The sequence below is a fragment of the Podarcis muralis genome, chromosome 1, assembly GCF_964188315.1.
Source record: "Podarcis muralis chromosome 1, rPodMur119.hap1.1, whole genome shotgun sequence".
NCBI lineage: Eukaryota > Metazoa > Chordata > Lepidosauria > Squamata > Lacertidae > Podarcis > Podarcis muralis.
In genome coordinates, this window is record NC_135655.1 from 14,696,418 (window position 1) to 14,712,975 (window position 16,558).

At 45.7% G+C, this 16,558-nt stretch overlaps 1 protein-coding gene across 1 annotated transcript in view; it reads right to left on the reverse strand.

Annotated features, from left to right (window-relative positions):
* Positions 1 to 239: 239 nt before the first annotated feature.
* Positions 240 to 16,558, reverse strand: part of TRMT61A (tRNA methyltransferase 61A) — a 56,009-nt gene continuing 39,690 nt past the window's right edge. Inside the window, exon 4 of the mRNA XM_028702788.2 lies at positions 240 to 1,744. Coding sequence (XP_028558621.2) covers positions 1,416 to 1,744 — 329 coding nt within the window. The 3' untranslated portion in view covers positions 240 to 1,415. The remainder of the gene's footprint in view (positions 1,745 to 16,558) is intronic.

Genomic DNA, 16,558 nt, shown 5'->3' on the forward strand with positions numbered 1-16,558 from the left:
AAAGTACTTTCGAGCACTGCATAACAGAAGACTTTTAACATCCTTCCGAAGAGGAGGAGGAGGAGGAGGAGGAGGAGGAGGCGGAAAGCTGCAGCCCTGGAACACTTACGTAACAGCTTCGAGCTCAGATGATTTGCTTTCCTGGTTTTTAATCTGCTCAGCTGTTCTATCTTTGCTCGCCGCGGTTGGCGGAACTTTTGTTAAACTGTGACAGATTAGCACCGGGGCTGTAACCCATCGAAAGCTCAGCCATGTTTATTTTTGGTCAAGAAAAGGGCAAAACCGGATTCGCACTTTCAGGCATATCTATTAATCAGCCGGCGCATGGAATGGATAAAAAGATTTGCCTCGTGGCTCGCATTTCACCCAGGCCCTAGGAAGACAGGATTGTGACGTGCTTATACGCTGGTCAAGAACACCAGGGAAGGGTTCGTTCTGTTTACAGCAATGGACATCTGTAAATACAAGTACCGTCTTACAATACAGGACAGACTGAATAAGGGAGGTGTTTTTTTTTTGCTGCTTTCGTTTGGCAGGGAGGAAGCAGGATGCAAATCTAGCCATTTATTCAGGACCAAGTGAATGTGCGATTGTGCTGAGGATTTTGCTCACACAGAAGAGGTAGAAGAGCCGTCCCTGAACAGAATTATTTCGGGATGCAAGCAGGGATGTGACTAAATGACACTTCCTATAGGAAACCACCAGCTCCATTCAGCATTAGATGTCAGGGTGAAGACTTGCAGCCTAACTTTCTCCCCTCAAAAGCTAGCCCTGCACTTTGAATCTTTGTGACAAGGGAGCCTCACTCACGTCATGCAACCACAATAAATTGGGTTTGATGCTCTTTCCAGGGTTGTTCACCTATGTATGCATGTATGCTTATATATGGATCCACACATCCGCCTGCCTTTTTAAGACTCTCTTTGCAGGGGCTGCTAGCCAATTCTGGGCCTACGGCAAAACCTTTTTTATTTTTTAAAAATCCAAATATTAAATAGATTCCCAATGGCAAATACAAAACTGAAAGCAAAAATTCTCCCCATTGCACACCCTCTTAGAGGGAAGAATCAATGCAGGGGTTCCAGAAAGAAAAAGGAAACCTTGTTGACACCCCCCCCCCTGCCCCAAACAACCTCAGCCTCAGTAAGTGGCTTTTGCTTTGCAAAGTCCATCCCACAGCTATTAGCTGCTAATCCATCTTCCTACCTGACAGGCAGCCAAGCACTGTTCCAGAAGGACAGTGTACTGCAAGGCTGATCTGGTTAGCGCTCCTGCGTGCTATTTAAACAAAAGCATAATCTTACTCAGTCTGACTATATATGGAATTGCCCGACGAGCAAAAAAAGCCTGGGATGCTTGATTGGGAGGGAGGGAAGGAGGGAGGGCAGCAAGGAGGCCGCTAGCTTCGCGAGTAACTAAAATAGGCTTTTGGTAGCGAAGGTCAAATACCCAGTGTGGCCCACCATCTCCCTTGGCGGCACACCGCTTTTAAACTGTGCGTTTCCCTGCTGGAGACCAGCAGAAGAGGCACCCTGATCGGATGGGCTGCCTTGGTCAGACTCCGCTCTGGCATTGCCCCCGGTTCCTTTTCCAAGGTCAGGGACTGGCAAGCTGATTGTCCGAACGTTGTACACTCTCAGCAGGATCTCCAGAGTGTTACATTCGGCAAAGCCGTGCTCCTCCAGAGCCAGGCAGGTCCTTTGCACTTGTTCGATGCAAGGGGAGAAGGAACAGATGCGCCCACCTACAGAAAAAGAGGGAGGGAGAAAAGAGGATGAATGAATGAATGAATGAATGAGAAGCGGCAGCCTGGCTAATCTCCTCCAAACCCCCGTTCCCTAGCAGTGCTACCGGAGCTCAGATTCTGTGAATCACTTATTTCCATAGCAGCTTTGCTGAAGTCTCTGGGGCAGCCCCTCTGATGTTAATTCTATGACAGGCGCAGTTTTTCGATTTCCTGGTTTTATACAAAGTGGGGGAAGGCTGCTGACTCCTACACACTGGAGATTTAGAGAGAGGTGGGTGAGTGCAGGGGTGAGGATCTGCCTCCTGCAATTCAGTGCCAGCAAAATTCTGTAAAAGGTTTAGAAAGGGCAGGACTTTCAGCACAGAGAGTATTTCTGTATTTCATCGGCGTGCATGCAGACAGGCAACAGGAACAGTCTGTGCCTTATCCTTGTGCCTGGTCCCTGGGTTGTTAGCATGTCACTTCCTAGACCCTTCACACAGATGCTATAGCACCTCAGTAAAGAGATACTGACTTTCGCACAATGCGCTTCGTTAATGTCAGAGTTGTGTAAACAGTGACAGTCTCTCTTTTCCTCCGCTGCTGTACAAGTTGTCTCGGGACGGAGAAAAGGTTTTAAGGTTTGTGATCGGGACAGGCAGGCGGCAAAGGCACGCAGCTAATCTTCCCTGGCATCTCCTCGACTCGCACTCCCCCCAAAAGGGTGGCACCAATAAAACAGTTCCACCGGCACAAGGACTTTCAACTGTGCAATGGAACTTCCCTGCCTTCATCTCAGTTGTAGGAAGAACATATTTAGGGGTTGCACAGCATGACAAGTCCTTGGACGGAGTAGTGGAACTGTCTAGTTGGACACTGCCCAACATTATAAACAGTAGACATATGCAAACCTAACCGGTAATCCTGTTTTTTTGCCTCCCTTTGCAGGAAGGAAGGCATTGCACAACCTCTTCCAGACTTACACAATGCTGGCTACTTCACTACGCCTTAGGGATATATCTCAGGGATATCTCATGAGTTGCCTTTTCTGCTTGCCAGTACACTGAAGAACAGAGCAGTCTTTTATACAGAACCCAACCTAGATGTATCTAGCTCAGGTTGTCTCAAACTTGGGTCTCCAGCTGTTTTTGAACTACAACTCCCATCATCCCTAGCTAGCAGGACCAGTGGTCCGGGACGATGGGAGTTGTAGTCCAAAAACAGCTGGGGACCCAAGTTTAGCTGAAACCCCGATTTAGCTGAATACGTGCCCACCCTAATTGGCAGCAGCTCTCCAAAATTTGAGGCCTCTCCCAGCCCTACCTGGAGATGCCTGAGGCCTGAACCTGGGACCTTCTGCAAGCAAAGCAGATGTTCTGTTGCTGAGCTACAGCCCTTCCTTGTGTCCCAGATATCCAGCGTTTGAAAACAGAAGTTAATCAGACTCAAACAGCAGCCCACAATCCCAGCAGAAGGAAGCACACTTGCACAGGAAACACACAAATATAATTTCTGGGGCTACAAGGAGCAGACAATTCACATGGTTTGGAGAGATATAATTGCTTCTGTTAACTTTTTTTTTTTTTTTTTTGCATTCATCTGAATGCCAGCATTAGACCACATAAGGACTGTGGATCCACAGGCCTTACATAGCTAGGCTTAAACCGAATGTATTATCATTTCTTTTCCTATTATGACTACTTATCTACCTGTTTAAGAAGGAATGGTGCTTTAAGCCCTATGCAAAACATCAACAGGCAATGAGCAGCAAAATTGTAAACTTTAAAGTGCAAGAGTTCTTCCTGATGGGTTCCAAAACCACACCTCTAAAGAAAATCCAGCCAGCTGCCCATATCCACCTATTCCCACTAACAATATAATACTCTTCTTTGTTTTTTTAAAGGATCAGCTAACAAGATATATGGGTTATACAGCTATGTTTTAGTAAACCCTCTGGAATTAATGGACCTAACATAGCCATGTCCATTCATTTCAATGGATCTACTTTGAGTAAAACTTAGCTGAATACATATTCCCTGTTTACAGAATAAATCCCAGCTTGTTTTTTAAAAAACAAAACAACCCCCCCCCCCACACACATTGAGCTTTTACAAAATACCTCCAGTCAGCTGAAATTTAAACTTGGTGTTTAATTAGAAATGCAAACACTCCTGCAAAGAAATGTCACCTTTTAAACTGCTAGGATGAATCAAGGACAAAGAAAAAAGTACCAACAAACCCTGACTTTCTTTCTTTTTCTTTCTCTCTCTCTCTGCCTCCCTAGCAGCTAACCTATCACAAACAATAGTAAAACTTGAAAGCCTCCTTATCACCTCCTTTACCCCACCATTCTGCCGGATGACATCATTGCTCCTGCTCTAAAAGATGTCCTGCACACCATTACAGGTGATAAAAAGCCTTACACTATTATTATTTTGATTTCTTACTTGCCCATTTGCCAGAAGGTTTCAGGTCAGGTCACAGCAACTTAAAACTCAATATTAAAAAAAGAACAATTTTAAACAAACAGCTGTCACTATACATTAGGCTGGGGTGGGGTGAAGGTATTTAAAAAGCCTGGGATTTTACAGTAGGTGGAAAAATAATCCCTGCTTGTGGAATGTCCTCCCTGGTGAGACGTCCCTGCCTCCCTCATTTAAAAGCATTCCTGCTCACCCAGCCGTTTGTTGGCTCAAAGATACTGGCCATGGCAACCACGATCTTCTTAGCGGTGAGAGGAATGTGGTTGCTTTTAGGTGCTTTTAAACGTTTAAAGTAGTTTTTGTTAAAAAATATATATTCTTAATTATGACACTGCAACTTTTTTGTGTTTGTTGCCCTGAGCTTCTCCGGTAAGAAGGGCAGGATGTAAATTTAATACAGTGGTACCTTGGTACCTAGGGACGCATGTGGCGCTGTGGGTTAAACCACAGAGCCTAGGGCTTGCTGATCAGAAGGTCGGCGGTTCGAATCCCCGCGACGGGGTGAGCTCCCGTTGCTCGGTCCCTGCTCCTGCCCACCTAGCAGTTCGAAAGCACATCAAAGTGCAAGTAGATAAATAGGTACCGCTCCGGCAGGAAGGTAAACGGCGTTTCCATGCGCTGGTTTGCCAGAAGCGGCTTAGTCATGCTGGCCACATGACCTGGAAGCTGTACGCCGGCTCCCTCGGCCAGTAAAGCGAGATGAGCGCCGCAACCCCAGAGTCGGTCACGACTGGACCTAATGGTCAGGGGTCCCTTTACCTTGGGTTATAGATGCTTCAGGTTACAGACGCTTCAGGTTACAGACTCCGCTAACCCAGAAATAGTATCTCGGGTTAAGAACTTTGGTTCAGGATGAGAACAGAAATCGCGTGGTGGCGGGGCAGTGGCAGTGGGAGGCCCCATTAGCTAAAGTGGTACCTCAGGCTAAGAACAGTTTCAGGTTAAGAACGGACCTCCAAAACGAATTAAGTTCTTAACCCGAGGTACCACTGTACATAAAATATAATTGTTGAAGAAGTGGCTTTTGAGGAGAGACCGAAGTGGGTTGCTGGCAGAGGACGTTGTGTCTTGTGGAGACAAAAGACCAGTCTTTAGAGGTGCCACAAGACGCGATAGATTTATGGTGGCATAACCTTCCGCGGACGAGATCCCACTTCAGCCAATGAAGGGGAAATCCATCAGCCTCAACTTCGGTCACTTTGCTGCTGCAAATGCAGCAGGTTGCCTTCATGCCCAGATGTACGCTCCGTTGTCTCTTCCCTGACCCACAAAAGGTTGGCAATCCCTGGTCTACGTACTACTACACAGACCTTCTGTGCATTGCCTAAGCGGGATGTAAAATTGAAATAAGGACATCTGCACAACTGAGTGTGGTTCTAGCTAGATGTCGTCCACTTCCTTCCATGGGTTTTTGCTTAGAGCTGAGTCTTCAACGCGGAGTTCAGTTTTTATTAATCCTCCGAGACTGTGGTACCCACATACAGGACTTTTTTTGCAGTTTCCGCCCTATCTTCTTCTAAAATTCAAATCCTCTAGCAAAGCAGATGCTTGTTTGCCCATCTGCAGTGGGGTGTCTGCGCCACAATCGCTTGAGGGAAGAGGTCAAAAGGTTGACCACAAGAGAGGAACCAGGTCAAATGGGCAGGAGGTGCAGGATGCTTGCTTCTTACTATCTCCAAACTAGAGGGCAATCGGAGGTCACCAGAAGGCAACCACAGAAAGCCTGCAACACACACACACACACACACACACACAATCTGAAACTGCTGCCCACCACAAATTTCACCGTAACTCCTGAGTGAGAGAAACACCCAAATCTTGGCAGGTTAGATTTTTATCTGGGAACCAATGTTTGAAACTTAGATATACAGTGGAACCTCAGGTTGCGAACATGATCTGTTCGCAACCTGCAGCATTCGCAACCCGCAGTGCTGCGTCTGCGTGCGCACGTCGCGATTAGGCAGTTCTGCACATGCGCAAAGCGTGATTTAGTGCTTCTGCGCATGCGCCGAAACCCGGAAGTAACCCATTCCGGTACTTCCGGGTTTGGCACGGTGCACAACCCGAAATCGCGTAACCTGAAGCATCTGTAACCCAAGGTACCACTGTATAAGCTAACTGTCAAATGGCATCTTAAGCCTAGGTTACAGTTGCTACAACCAAATGTCTAGGTGCCTTTTTTCTCCCCAGTGAAATTTATTATGATTATTATTATTCATTTCCATACCACTTTATATTTTAAAGAAAAAATCTCAAACCAGTTTACAACACATTAAAACATCAAACAGAATAGTCTAGAGCCGTGGTTCCCAATGTTGGGCACATGTCCCAAAGGGGGGCAATTTGATTTTTAAGGGGGGCAATTTGAGAATGAGTTATTAACAGTGAATGGCCTTTTAGGCCTCCTCTATGTGAATAGGAGGGACACGGGTGGTGCTGTGGGTTAAACCTATGGCGGGTGGCGCTGTGGGATCAGAAGGTCTACGGTTCAAATCCCCGCGATGGGGTGAGCTCCTGTTGTTCAGTTCCAGCTCCTGCCAACCTAGCAGTTCGAAAGCACAAAGTGCAAGTAGATAAATAGGTACCGCACCAGCGGGAAGGTAAACGGCGTTTCTGTGTGCTGCTCTGGTTTGCCAGAAGCGGCTTAGTCATGCTGGCCACATGACCCGGAAGCTGTCTGCGGACAAATGTCGGCTCCCTCGGCCAATAAAGCGAGATGAGCGCTGCAACCCCAGAGTCGGTCACGACTGAACCTAATGGTCAGGGGTCCCTTTACCTTTACCTATGTGAATAGGAGCTCACATTTTGAATAATAAGAATTATATGTCATGGCGGGGGGCACATTGGGATTTTAGAGATGCTTAGGTGGGGCATGGCCAAAAAAAAGTTTGGGAACCCCTGGTCTAGAGTAAAAGAAATTCAAGGGTTCAGAATTTCAGATCCTTCTCTAGGGAACATTCTGCTTTCCTCATATTTACTGTCTCTCTCACCCCCTTTTCCACTTCTCTTTCCTCCACCACTTTTGTGATGACCACAAAAATGCCTCGATTTGACTGTAATGACCTGTATGAAAGACTATGATTTGAAAGTAGAGACACTGAATGAACTCTTGTTGCTTATGGAAAATCTTAATAAGAACGTAATTTTAAAAATGGTATCAGACATCAACTTTACTTAGAGTTTATCCTTTTGTGGATTGCACCAAGTTCCTATTCAATTGACCCTTAACAGTGCAATCCTATACACAACTACTCAGAAGTCAGCACTATAGAGTTTGATAGGACTTTACTCCCAGGTTAGGTGGGTGCAGGATTGGAGCCTAAGGATATGATAATCATCACCCAGGAATTGCATTTCCCCCTTAAATACCTGCAATGAATTGTTTGCTAAGCCTTAATAAATACACAATACCCACAATTATGATATTTTAATTAAGTGTCTATTTCCTAGCATGTGCTCAGTCATGAAATACTGCAAAAACCCAAATTAAATCCTACACAGCGTTCTCAAAACAGAGAGATAAAACAAGTGCATTTTTCCTACTTCCTGGAATCAACATGAACGATTACGTAGAGTTACTGCTAAAACCCGAAAATTATTTACGCAACGTCCTCTGAACATACAAATTAGTAACACATTTTCACATTAAGATCAGCCAAGGTTAAGAACGCACTGCCAAATTATAATCCTCAAGTAAGAATTGTTGCAAGGACCCTAAATTAATTTTTTTTTAAAAATTCTACAAGTTCACAAAGTAGTTTCCCTCTCACGAAGAAAAGAGGTCGACCAAAAAAATGTCAGCACACTTTCCGTATCTTACGACTGAACAATATGCTGTTGCAAGAACCCAAAGCCAATTGCACAACCACCACAGATTCTAATAAACAAGAGGTTCTAAGCAGCAACATGTTGCATGTGTGTGTGTGTGTGTTGTGAGGGAGCCTTAAGACTCCCCAGGGGGAGTGAATAGTCAGCTGGGCAAGTGAGTTAGTGACCAGGTGAGCAAATGACCAGGTGGGTGGAAGTTGGTGGAACAGGTGCTGCACAGCCAGCATCTAAATGGGCTGGCACACAGATGGCTTTTTCCCTCTGGCAGATTGTCTTGTGGCCAGCTCAGCTCCTCTCCTCTCCTGGGAGGAGGGTGGAGGCAGCTCTAATAAACAACAACAGCAACAACAACATTTTTATTTATACCCCACCCACCTGGCTGGGTTGCCCCAGCCACTCTGGACAGCTTCCAACACATATAGAACTAATAATAAAACATAAATAGTAACAATCTGATGCACTATAAAAAGTCGCAATAACTTTAGTATAAACAACTTATATCAAATAAAGCAATATTCAATAATCCGTTAGAATCCAACACTAAGCAAATAGTAATTAAACAATAATTTGCACTTATCAGTTACAATAAAGAATTACTGATCGATAAACAATAAAAATAACAGCAAAACACAATACATAAAATACCACCAAACATACAAAACCATGTAAAAGGGTCAAACTGAGAAACAAGGACACACAAGGACTCCTCCTTATGTGTGGGTGTTATTATTATCCTTGATTCATCAATTGCCTTCTAAACTAGTCTGAAGGCAATTTACATATGAAAAACAGTTAAAAACACACACATTTAAAACAAGACTGAAACCCTAACAAGTGGGCAGTCATGGTAAAGACCTATTTAAAAGCCTGCAGAAACAAAAACGTCTTCAGCTGTTTCCAGAAAGTGCAGATATTGAGTGCCTGTCGTAACTCGATGGGAATGTTATTCCGCAGGACGGGGGCAGCCACCAAAAAAGCCCTGCTCTGAGGTACTGTCCCTTTGACTATGACAGCAATGGCTTTCCAGAATGGAAATAAAATCTAGGGTGAATTGCACCCTGCCCCTGCCCTCCTCGCACCCCAAACTCTCTAGAATCAGCTTGAGTTGAATGGACTACCAATGACATCAGTTTTAATTTTTGGAAGAACCACTTGCCCCCACTAATATAGGCAAAGGTTAACTACAAGGCAATCCCAATCCCACATTTTTCAGCCCTCCATTTACATTCCACTGGGAATTGTTGACGAGAAGCACAATCTTTTCTCAACCAGTTACTCAGGGAAAGACACGCACCGGGCCTTCTTGTTCCATTATAATCCGTTCAAAAGGAACATAACACAGTTCTCTGGGGGGAAAGGGAAAACAAATATGGTTCGACTTCCTTAGCTCCCCATATAAGTCAATGCAATCCTTCTTGGTGCTTGTCCCGAAGCAGTCTTTGCAAACCACACATTGGTTCTGCCACAGCATTGCCTTGGCAGGCTATTTAAGCTGGTAAATCTTTCTGGAATCCTCATCCCAGGATCTTCATCTTCCCAGTCTCCAATAGGAGCAAGGAAACTTGCTACATCTTCAAGAGGTGGTAGATGGAGGTTGTTGATGGAGCAACTTTGCTCCCCCATCTCATACTCCGTTTCTCTATGGCTTTTTCCTCTTACCCTTAATTTGCCCTCCACTAAACCCATATCCACACCCCCTGCTATAACAGTGGTACCTCTGGTTACGAACTTAATTCGTTCCGGAGGTCCGCTCTTAACCTGAAACCATTCTTAATCTGAGGTACCACTTTAGCTAATGGGGCCTCCCACAGCCGCTGCACCACTGGCACGCAATTTCTGTTCTCATCCTGAGGTAAAGTTCTTAACCCGAGGTACTACTTCTGGGTTAGCGGAGTCTAGAACCCGAAGTGTTGGTAACCCGAGGTGTTTGTAACCTGAGGTAACACTGTAACAGCCAAACTACTAAAAAAAACAACCAAAACCTGCTGAAAAAAAGAGGCTAAAATACAATATAGAAGAGACAGTGATGGAAGCAAATTTGTAGGAAATGGTTGACAGAATAATTTATTTTTGTCCTCAGAATTTGGTTTCCCTTAGCTTGCTTTTTAAAAAATATTGGTGCTATAAGCACAGCTGTCAATGTTTCCCTTTTTTAAAGGGAAATTCCTTTATTTTGAATAGGATTCCTTGCAGGAAAAGTGAAAAGTTGACAGCTATGGCTATGAGCGCTATACCTTAGCGCTATAGACTTGCGAGTAAGCGCCATCAGAAAAAGGAAAGCGAAAGATTTTTGTTGCACCTTAAAGACAAGCACGTTTATTAAGGCATAAGCTTGTGCGGACTGGGATTTGCTGCACCAATCCTCGTCCACAAATGTTTATGCCAGAATGAAATGTGTTAGTTTTTAAGATGCCACAAGGCTCTTGTTGTGACAGGCTCAAACAGCTACCCCTTCTGGAAACTGTCAGCAAAGGAGCGTTGATGAGTTTGCTAGCTGCTTTACAAGCTCAGATTTTTCTGCCAAATTATTTTTAGGATGCCCAGTTTGGCAGGACACTTCTCAGGCAGTTCTGAAATGTGCCAGGTTCAGACTGTGTGGAATAGCCATTTGATGCTTTGGACTAAAGAGGGTGAATTTTTTTTTAAAGGAAAGCGATGATAACGGTTCTCTAGTAAAGTAAAATTAGGCCACATCAACCATATATATTTAAAACAGGGTTTCCCAAACTTGGGTCTCTGGCTGTTTTTTTGGACTACAATTCCCATCATCCCTGACCACTGGTCTTGCTAGCTAGGGATGATAGGAGTTGTAGTCCAAAAACAGCTGGAGACCCAAGTTTGGGAAACCCTGATTCAAATCATTAAGACACTACTGTAACAGTCATGGCTTCCCCCAAAGAATCCTGGGAACTGTAGTCTGGTGCAGGTGCTGAGAGTTTTTTAGGAGACCTCTATCTCCCCCACCATGGGGACGCGGGTGGCGCTGTGGGTAAAACCTCAGTGCCTAGGACTTGCCGATCGTATGGTCGGTGGTTTGAATCCCCGCGGTGGGGTGAGCTCCCGTCTTTCGGTCCCAGCTCCTGCCCACCTAGCAGTTCGAAAGCAACCCTAAGTGCAAGTAGATAAATAGGTACCACTTTATAGCAGGAAGGTAAACAGCGTTTTCGTGCGCTGCGCTGGTGCTGGCTCGCCAGAGCAGCTTCGTCACGCTGGCCACGTGACCCGGAAGTGTCTCCGGACAGCACTTGCCCTCGGCCTCTTAAGTGAGATGGGCGCACAACCCTAGAGTCGGACACGACTGGCCCGTACGGGCAGGGGTACCTTTACCTTTTATCTCCCCCACAGAACTACAATTCCCAGAGTTCCCTGGAAAGAAGGCTTGATAGTTAAACCATTCAATATGGTTCTTATCTCTATCGACTTTCTCCACCCCATGAATAATTTTATACCTCTTTCATACTCACTCCCCCCCCCCCAAGCTAAAAAGACCCAAATGCTGTCGCCTTTCTGTTGCTTCAACCTTCTGATAATTCTGGCTGCCCTTTCCTGAACCTTCCCCAGCTCCACAACATCCTTTTTGATGCATGGTGACCAAATCTGCAGACAGTATTCCAAGTACGATTGCATCATCGATTGCATAATGGCATTATGATATTGGCAGTTTTACTTTCAACCCCTTTCCTAGCACGGAATTAGCCTTTTTCAAAGCTCTCACATGCTGGGCTGATATCGTCACTGAGCTATCCGCTATGACCCCGGTCAGTCATGACCAGTTTAGACCTCATGAGTGCACATGTGTGCAGTTAGGGTGTTTTGCACATTATTTTGCACTTGAATAATGCCCATTCATCCAGTCTGGAGATATCCTTTTGGAGCTCCTTGCAAACCCACCTTGTTTTTTCCACCCTGGACAATTTAGTGTCATCTATAAACCTGGCCACCTCACTGCTCGCTCCTATCTCCAGGTTATTTATGAACAAGTTAAAAAGTCGTGGAAGTCCTCAGTTGTGGAAACTGTCCATTATTTCTACTCGCTGCTTCCCGTTTTTTAAACCAGCTACTGAACTGTAAAAGGAGATCTCCTCTTATCCCATCACTGCTAAGGTTCCTCTGGAGTCTTTGGGGAGGGATTTTATCAAAAGCTTTTTGAGAGTCCAAGTGCACAATGTTAACTTGATCACTTATATCCATATGCTTGTTGATGCTCTGAAAAATTAGTGAGACGGGAGTTGCTCTCCAGGAAGCTGTGCTGATTCTCTCTCAAAAAGACTTGTTCTTCTATATGTAAGATTATTCCATTGTTAATCAAGTTTCCCACCAGTTTTTCAGTTAAGCTAAGCGACCTGTGATTTCCTAGATTCCCATTTAAAAATTGGTATTGCATTGGTCACTTTCCAGTCCCAACATATGGAGGCTGATCTTAGGGACAAGTGGCATATTTTTGTTTGAAAACCAGCATTTTCACATTTGAGTTTGGAAAGACACCATCTGGAGCTGAGGGTTTGTCTGTTTTTAATTTGTCAATAAGTCCTAGAACCTCGCCACGTTGGTTCTGCTTCTACAAGACTTGTTCTTTTATGTGCTTAGTAATTCTTTAATAGAACTTTTCACCAGATGTTAAGCTAACTGATTTCTAATTTTCCAGATTTCCCTAGATTCACCCCCCCCCCTTTTTAAATGCTGTTTCACGGGCCAGTCTCTATTTGCCCTTTTCCTGGAGGAATGTTGTATCTCTGCAAACAGTGAGCTAGGAATCCCCAGAAGAGATTTCTCAGCAAATTAAGAGTTCCTAGGCTTCTTCGGTGAAACAATATTCACACGTTTTAGTCCAATTCGCCCACCATTTTTTTCTTGAGAGGTGCTTTGGGGCCTACACTGCACTGCCAGCGATATTACATGCAGATCGAGTGGAACAGGGTTGTGTTTATTTAAGGGGGATGGTATGTGTAAACAGAATAATCCCCAGTCCTTAGATGGAGTGCTCTGGAGACTGTTAGCTTTCCATCCAAGAGGCTTCGCATCTCCTGAATGCATCCACGCAAGGCGACAAGAGACGACAAAATCCCCTCAAGGCGAACAGAACTGTCAAACGGAACATTGCGAAGGGTAGACAGAAACCAACATCTTTCAGCCGGTCCTGTTTGAAGAGAGGCTCTGTTCCTAGATAGTACCCGAAGCCGCCTCCAGTCCAGAGCTTTTAAGACGCACCTTTCCTCCCTTTACGGGGGAGAGATTGCATCTCCCGTCCGTCACAATGTCACCTCTGCAGCTGGGAATAGAAGGCTTCGGGCTTTGCTCTGAAAAGCCACCCGGCCAAATCAGCTCAAGGAATTAAAAAAGGACGTGGTCTGCCAGAAATCCAGGGATCATGTGGTCTCGCTCATGATGTAATGTCCTCATAAGGCAGGCTTCCTGGCACGAAGTAGGTTTTAATGAGTGGGGGAAGGGGGAGAGAAAAAGAATGGCTGGGGTGGTGCTAATTGTTGTTCGGCTGCTCTGCATTCTTTTCCCATCTCCCCAGCCTGCTGCTGGGTCCTCTAACGAAGGAGTCCTCCTTTGCAGCCGCCCCGCAAGAAGAAGAAGAAGAAAAAGCCTGTTATGCAATCTATGCAAATGATAACAAGGCAACCTGTCTGATAAAAATAGAGGGTAATGGGGACACCAGAGTGCCCTGCTTATATCCAACGCTCACTTAAAAGAGGAAAGTCACAAGTTAAGCAGAAAAAGGAGGTCCAATTTGGGACCACAGTACTTGGCAGGTGAGAACATTTTGCAAAGGATCTTCCATATGAAAGCAAACAAAAAACTGACCTGGATTTATGGAGCCAGTGTGGACTTAGGGTTGCCACCTGTCCCTGAATAATACAGGATTGCCCCTTCTTTCGATGTAAAATGCGATGTCCCGTATTGATAGTTTTGTCCTGTATTTCAGGACTTCTCTCTCTCTCTGCCAAGTTAGGGACCCTCTCCAAATGCATATGTTTGAGAAAGGGTGTGTGAAAGGTCACGTATTTAAGCTCTGGGTAGCAGAGCACAGACAGGTTTACAAATGTGTGTGTGTGTGTGTGTGTGTGTGTGTGTGTGTGTGAGAGAGAGAGAGAGAGAGAGAGAGAGAGAGAGAGAGAGAGAGAGAAATTTCAGGCCATCCTGTAAGATATTGTAATAGATTGCTTTGAATTGGCTTCAGCACCACACACACACACACACACACACAAATTCTCCCCCCAACTGCACCGCCCCACTCTCTCCTGTATTTTGCCAGAACAAAGGTGACAAGCCTAAGTGTGATGGAGTGGTCAGCCTGTTGGACAACGACCTGGAGGACCTGGGTTCAAATCCTCACTCGGCCATGAAGTTAACTGGCTGACCTTGGGCCAAACCAGTATTTCTCAGGCTAACCTATCCCACAGGGCTGCTGTGAACTGTAGTTCTGTAAAGGGGGGCGGGGGGGGGGCGGGGGGACATCACAGGGAGATTCTGAGTTCAGCCCTGCACAGATGCACTCAAAGTAAATCGTCACTGAATAACTAATCCCATGGCTGCTAATCCTGCTACAAATGGTTCTGCAGGACGGACCGCTAGCTCAGTCTGAGAATTAAAAGGGGGGGAAACACACTTACACAACTCGCAAAGGCCTTGCTGACGATGGCCAAGTTTACCATGCGCCTTGGAAGGCAAAGGCGCTTCTCTGCTCCCTGTGCCAAGCGTAATGGAGCAGGTGAAAAATCCCCACGACCTACCCCCCGTTTGCTCCAATACGGCCCATTTGTTTATGTTGGAGCATCCGGAACGCAAGAGGAGACTGTGCGCGCGCGGGTACACGTGTGTCACTCAGCATCACCCTCCAAATCGCTGAACATCTGGAGCAGAGGTTCCTTCCCAGCTCAAGCTTGTTTGCGTTTCTGCAGTGCCAAGTTCATTTTAAGAAAACAGCACAGAAGGGAAACCCAGAGGGGAGTCTAATTAATAAATCACAGCTCTAACAGACAATATATTCTGGCTTTTTGCCACCAAGCTAAGCATTAAAACAACAAAAACAAAAAAACCAGAGGATGTTAACCAGGGTGCTGGGTATTCTCAGCGTTTAGGGAAATGGCTGCGAGGGGAGGGGGGAGAATGGGATCTCCGTGAAATGTCACCTCACAATAAATGCTTTGTGCTCAAGAGAAGGCGCCGAGGGGACATGGGAGCAGCTTACTATTGTTCCCATCAGGCTTCTCTAGAGTTTCTCCGTAGTGGTTCGCCCTGGAATGTCATGGAAGAGTTATGACTGACGGTTAAATCAGCAGAGCTCCAGAGAAATGAAAAAGATGGCCCAATTGTAAACATTTTCCAACAAAACCAAACCAGAGAAGACCCACAGTTGGGTTTTTGAGACGTGCGTTCTAAGCCAGGCTGCAGAAGCAACGCATTCTTAAATCCATGGGGTGTGTGGGCATGTCTCTATGTGTTAACTCTTGGGCGCATGTGCATTACAAGACATCTTATGTCACTTTGCTGTCATGGCTTCCTTCAAAGGATCTTGGGAGCTGCAGTTGGGTAATCAAAAGAGATCTCCAGCCCCATTTGTCAGAACTAGTTCCCAGGGTTCCTGGTGTGTGTGTGTGTGTGTGTGTGTGTGTGTGTGTGTGTCTCAGAATAGAGACCAATGATGATGATAATGATAATAATAATAATATACCATATTTTTTGCTCTATAAGACGCACCAGACCACAAGACGCACCTAGTTTTTGGAGGAGGAAAACAAGAAAAAAAGTATTCTGAATCCCAGAAGCCAGAACAGCAAGAGGGATCACTGCGCAGTGAAGCAGCAATCCCTCTTGCTGTTCTGGCTTCTGGGATAGCTGTTCTGGTTTGCACCAGCCACTCTGGGCAGCTTCCAACAAAACTAACACAGGATTTATTTATTTTTGGTGAATATCGCTGTGCGGTTCTTCTGTAGCTGCAGTTTCCACAACACAGCTTCCCAAGGGAATTCCAGCACAGGAACAAACCCCTGACGTGAAATATATGTTGTGTGAACGCTCCCCACTGCAACCAACCCCAAGGTGCCTCCTTCAAGAACTCCCCTACCCCTGCCCCCCAACTTTCGAAACAGCTACCCCCAACTCAATTTGTTTAATGAGATCTGTGTGTTAGCCCGAGTTGATACAGTAATTATCCCAGATTAGTCTCGCTCACATTGGGAAGCTGCGTGAGCCTTTTGATCCGGGGAGCTGTCTTAAAAAATGAATGCATTCATGTATAATGCATCTGAAACTGCCGGTGTGGAGGTGGGGGGAACAATGAGGGGGCCTGTCGAATCCCTTCCAGCCCACATCCATTCGACGCAGGGGGCGAAAGAGCTCTGCGGAGTCACTTTTGCGGAGAGGTCAAGCCTCCCTGTTTCTCGTAGGCTGGGGGAAAGAGCTTAGACGGAAGGCCGGCAGACGCGATAAGTAGGAGAGGATTCGGAGTTTGCACAGGTCAAAGCACAGCTCGGGTTGGAGAGATTGGAAATGAGGGGTGCACACAGTACAG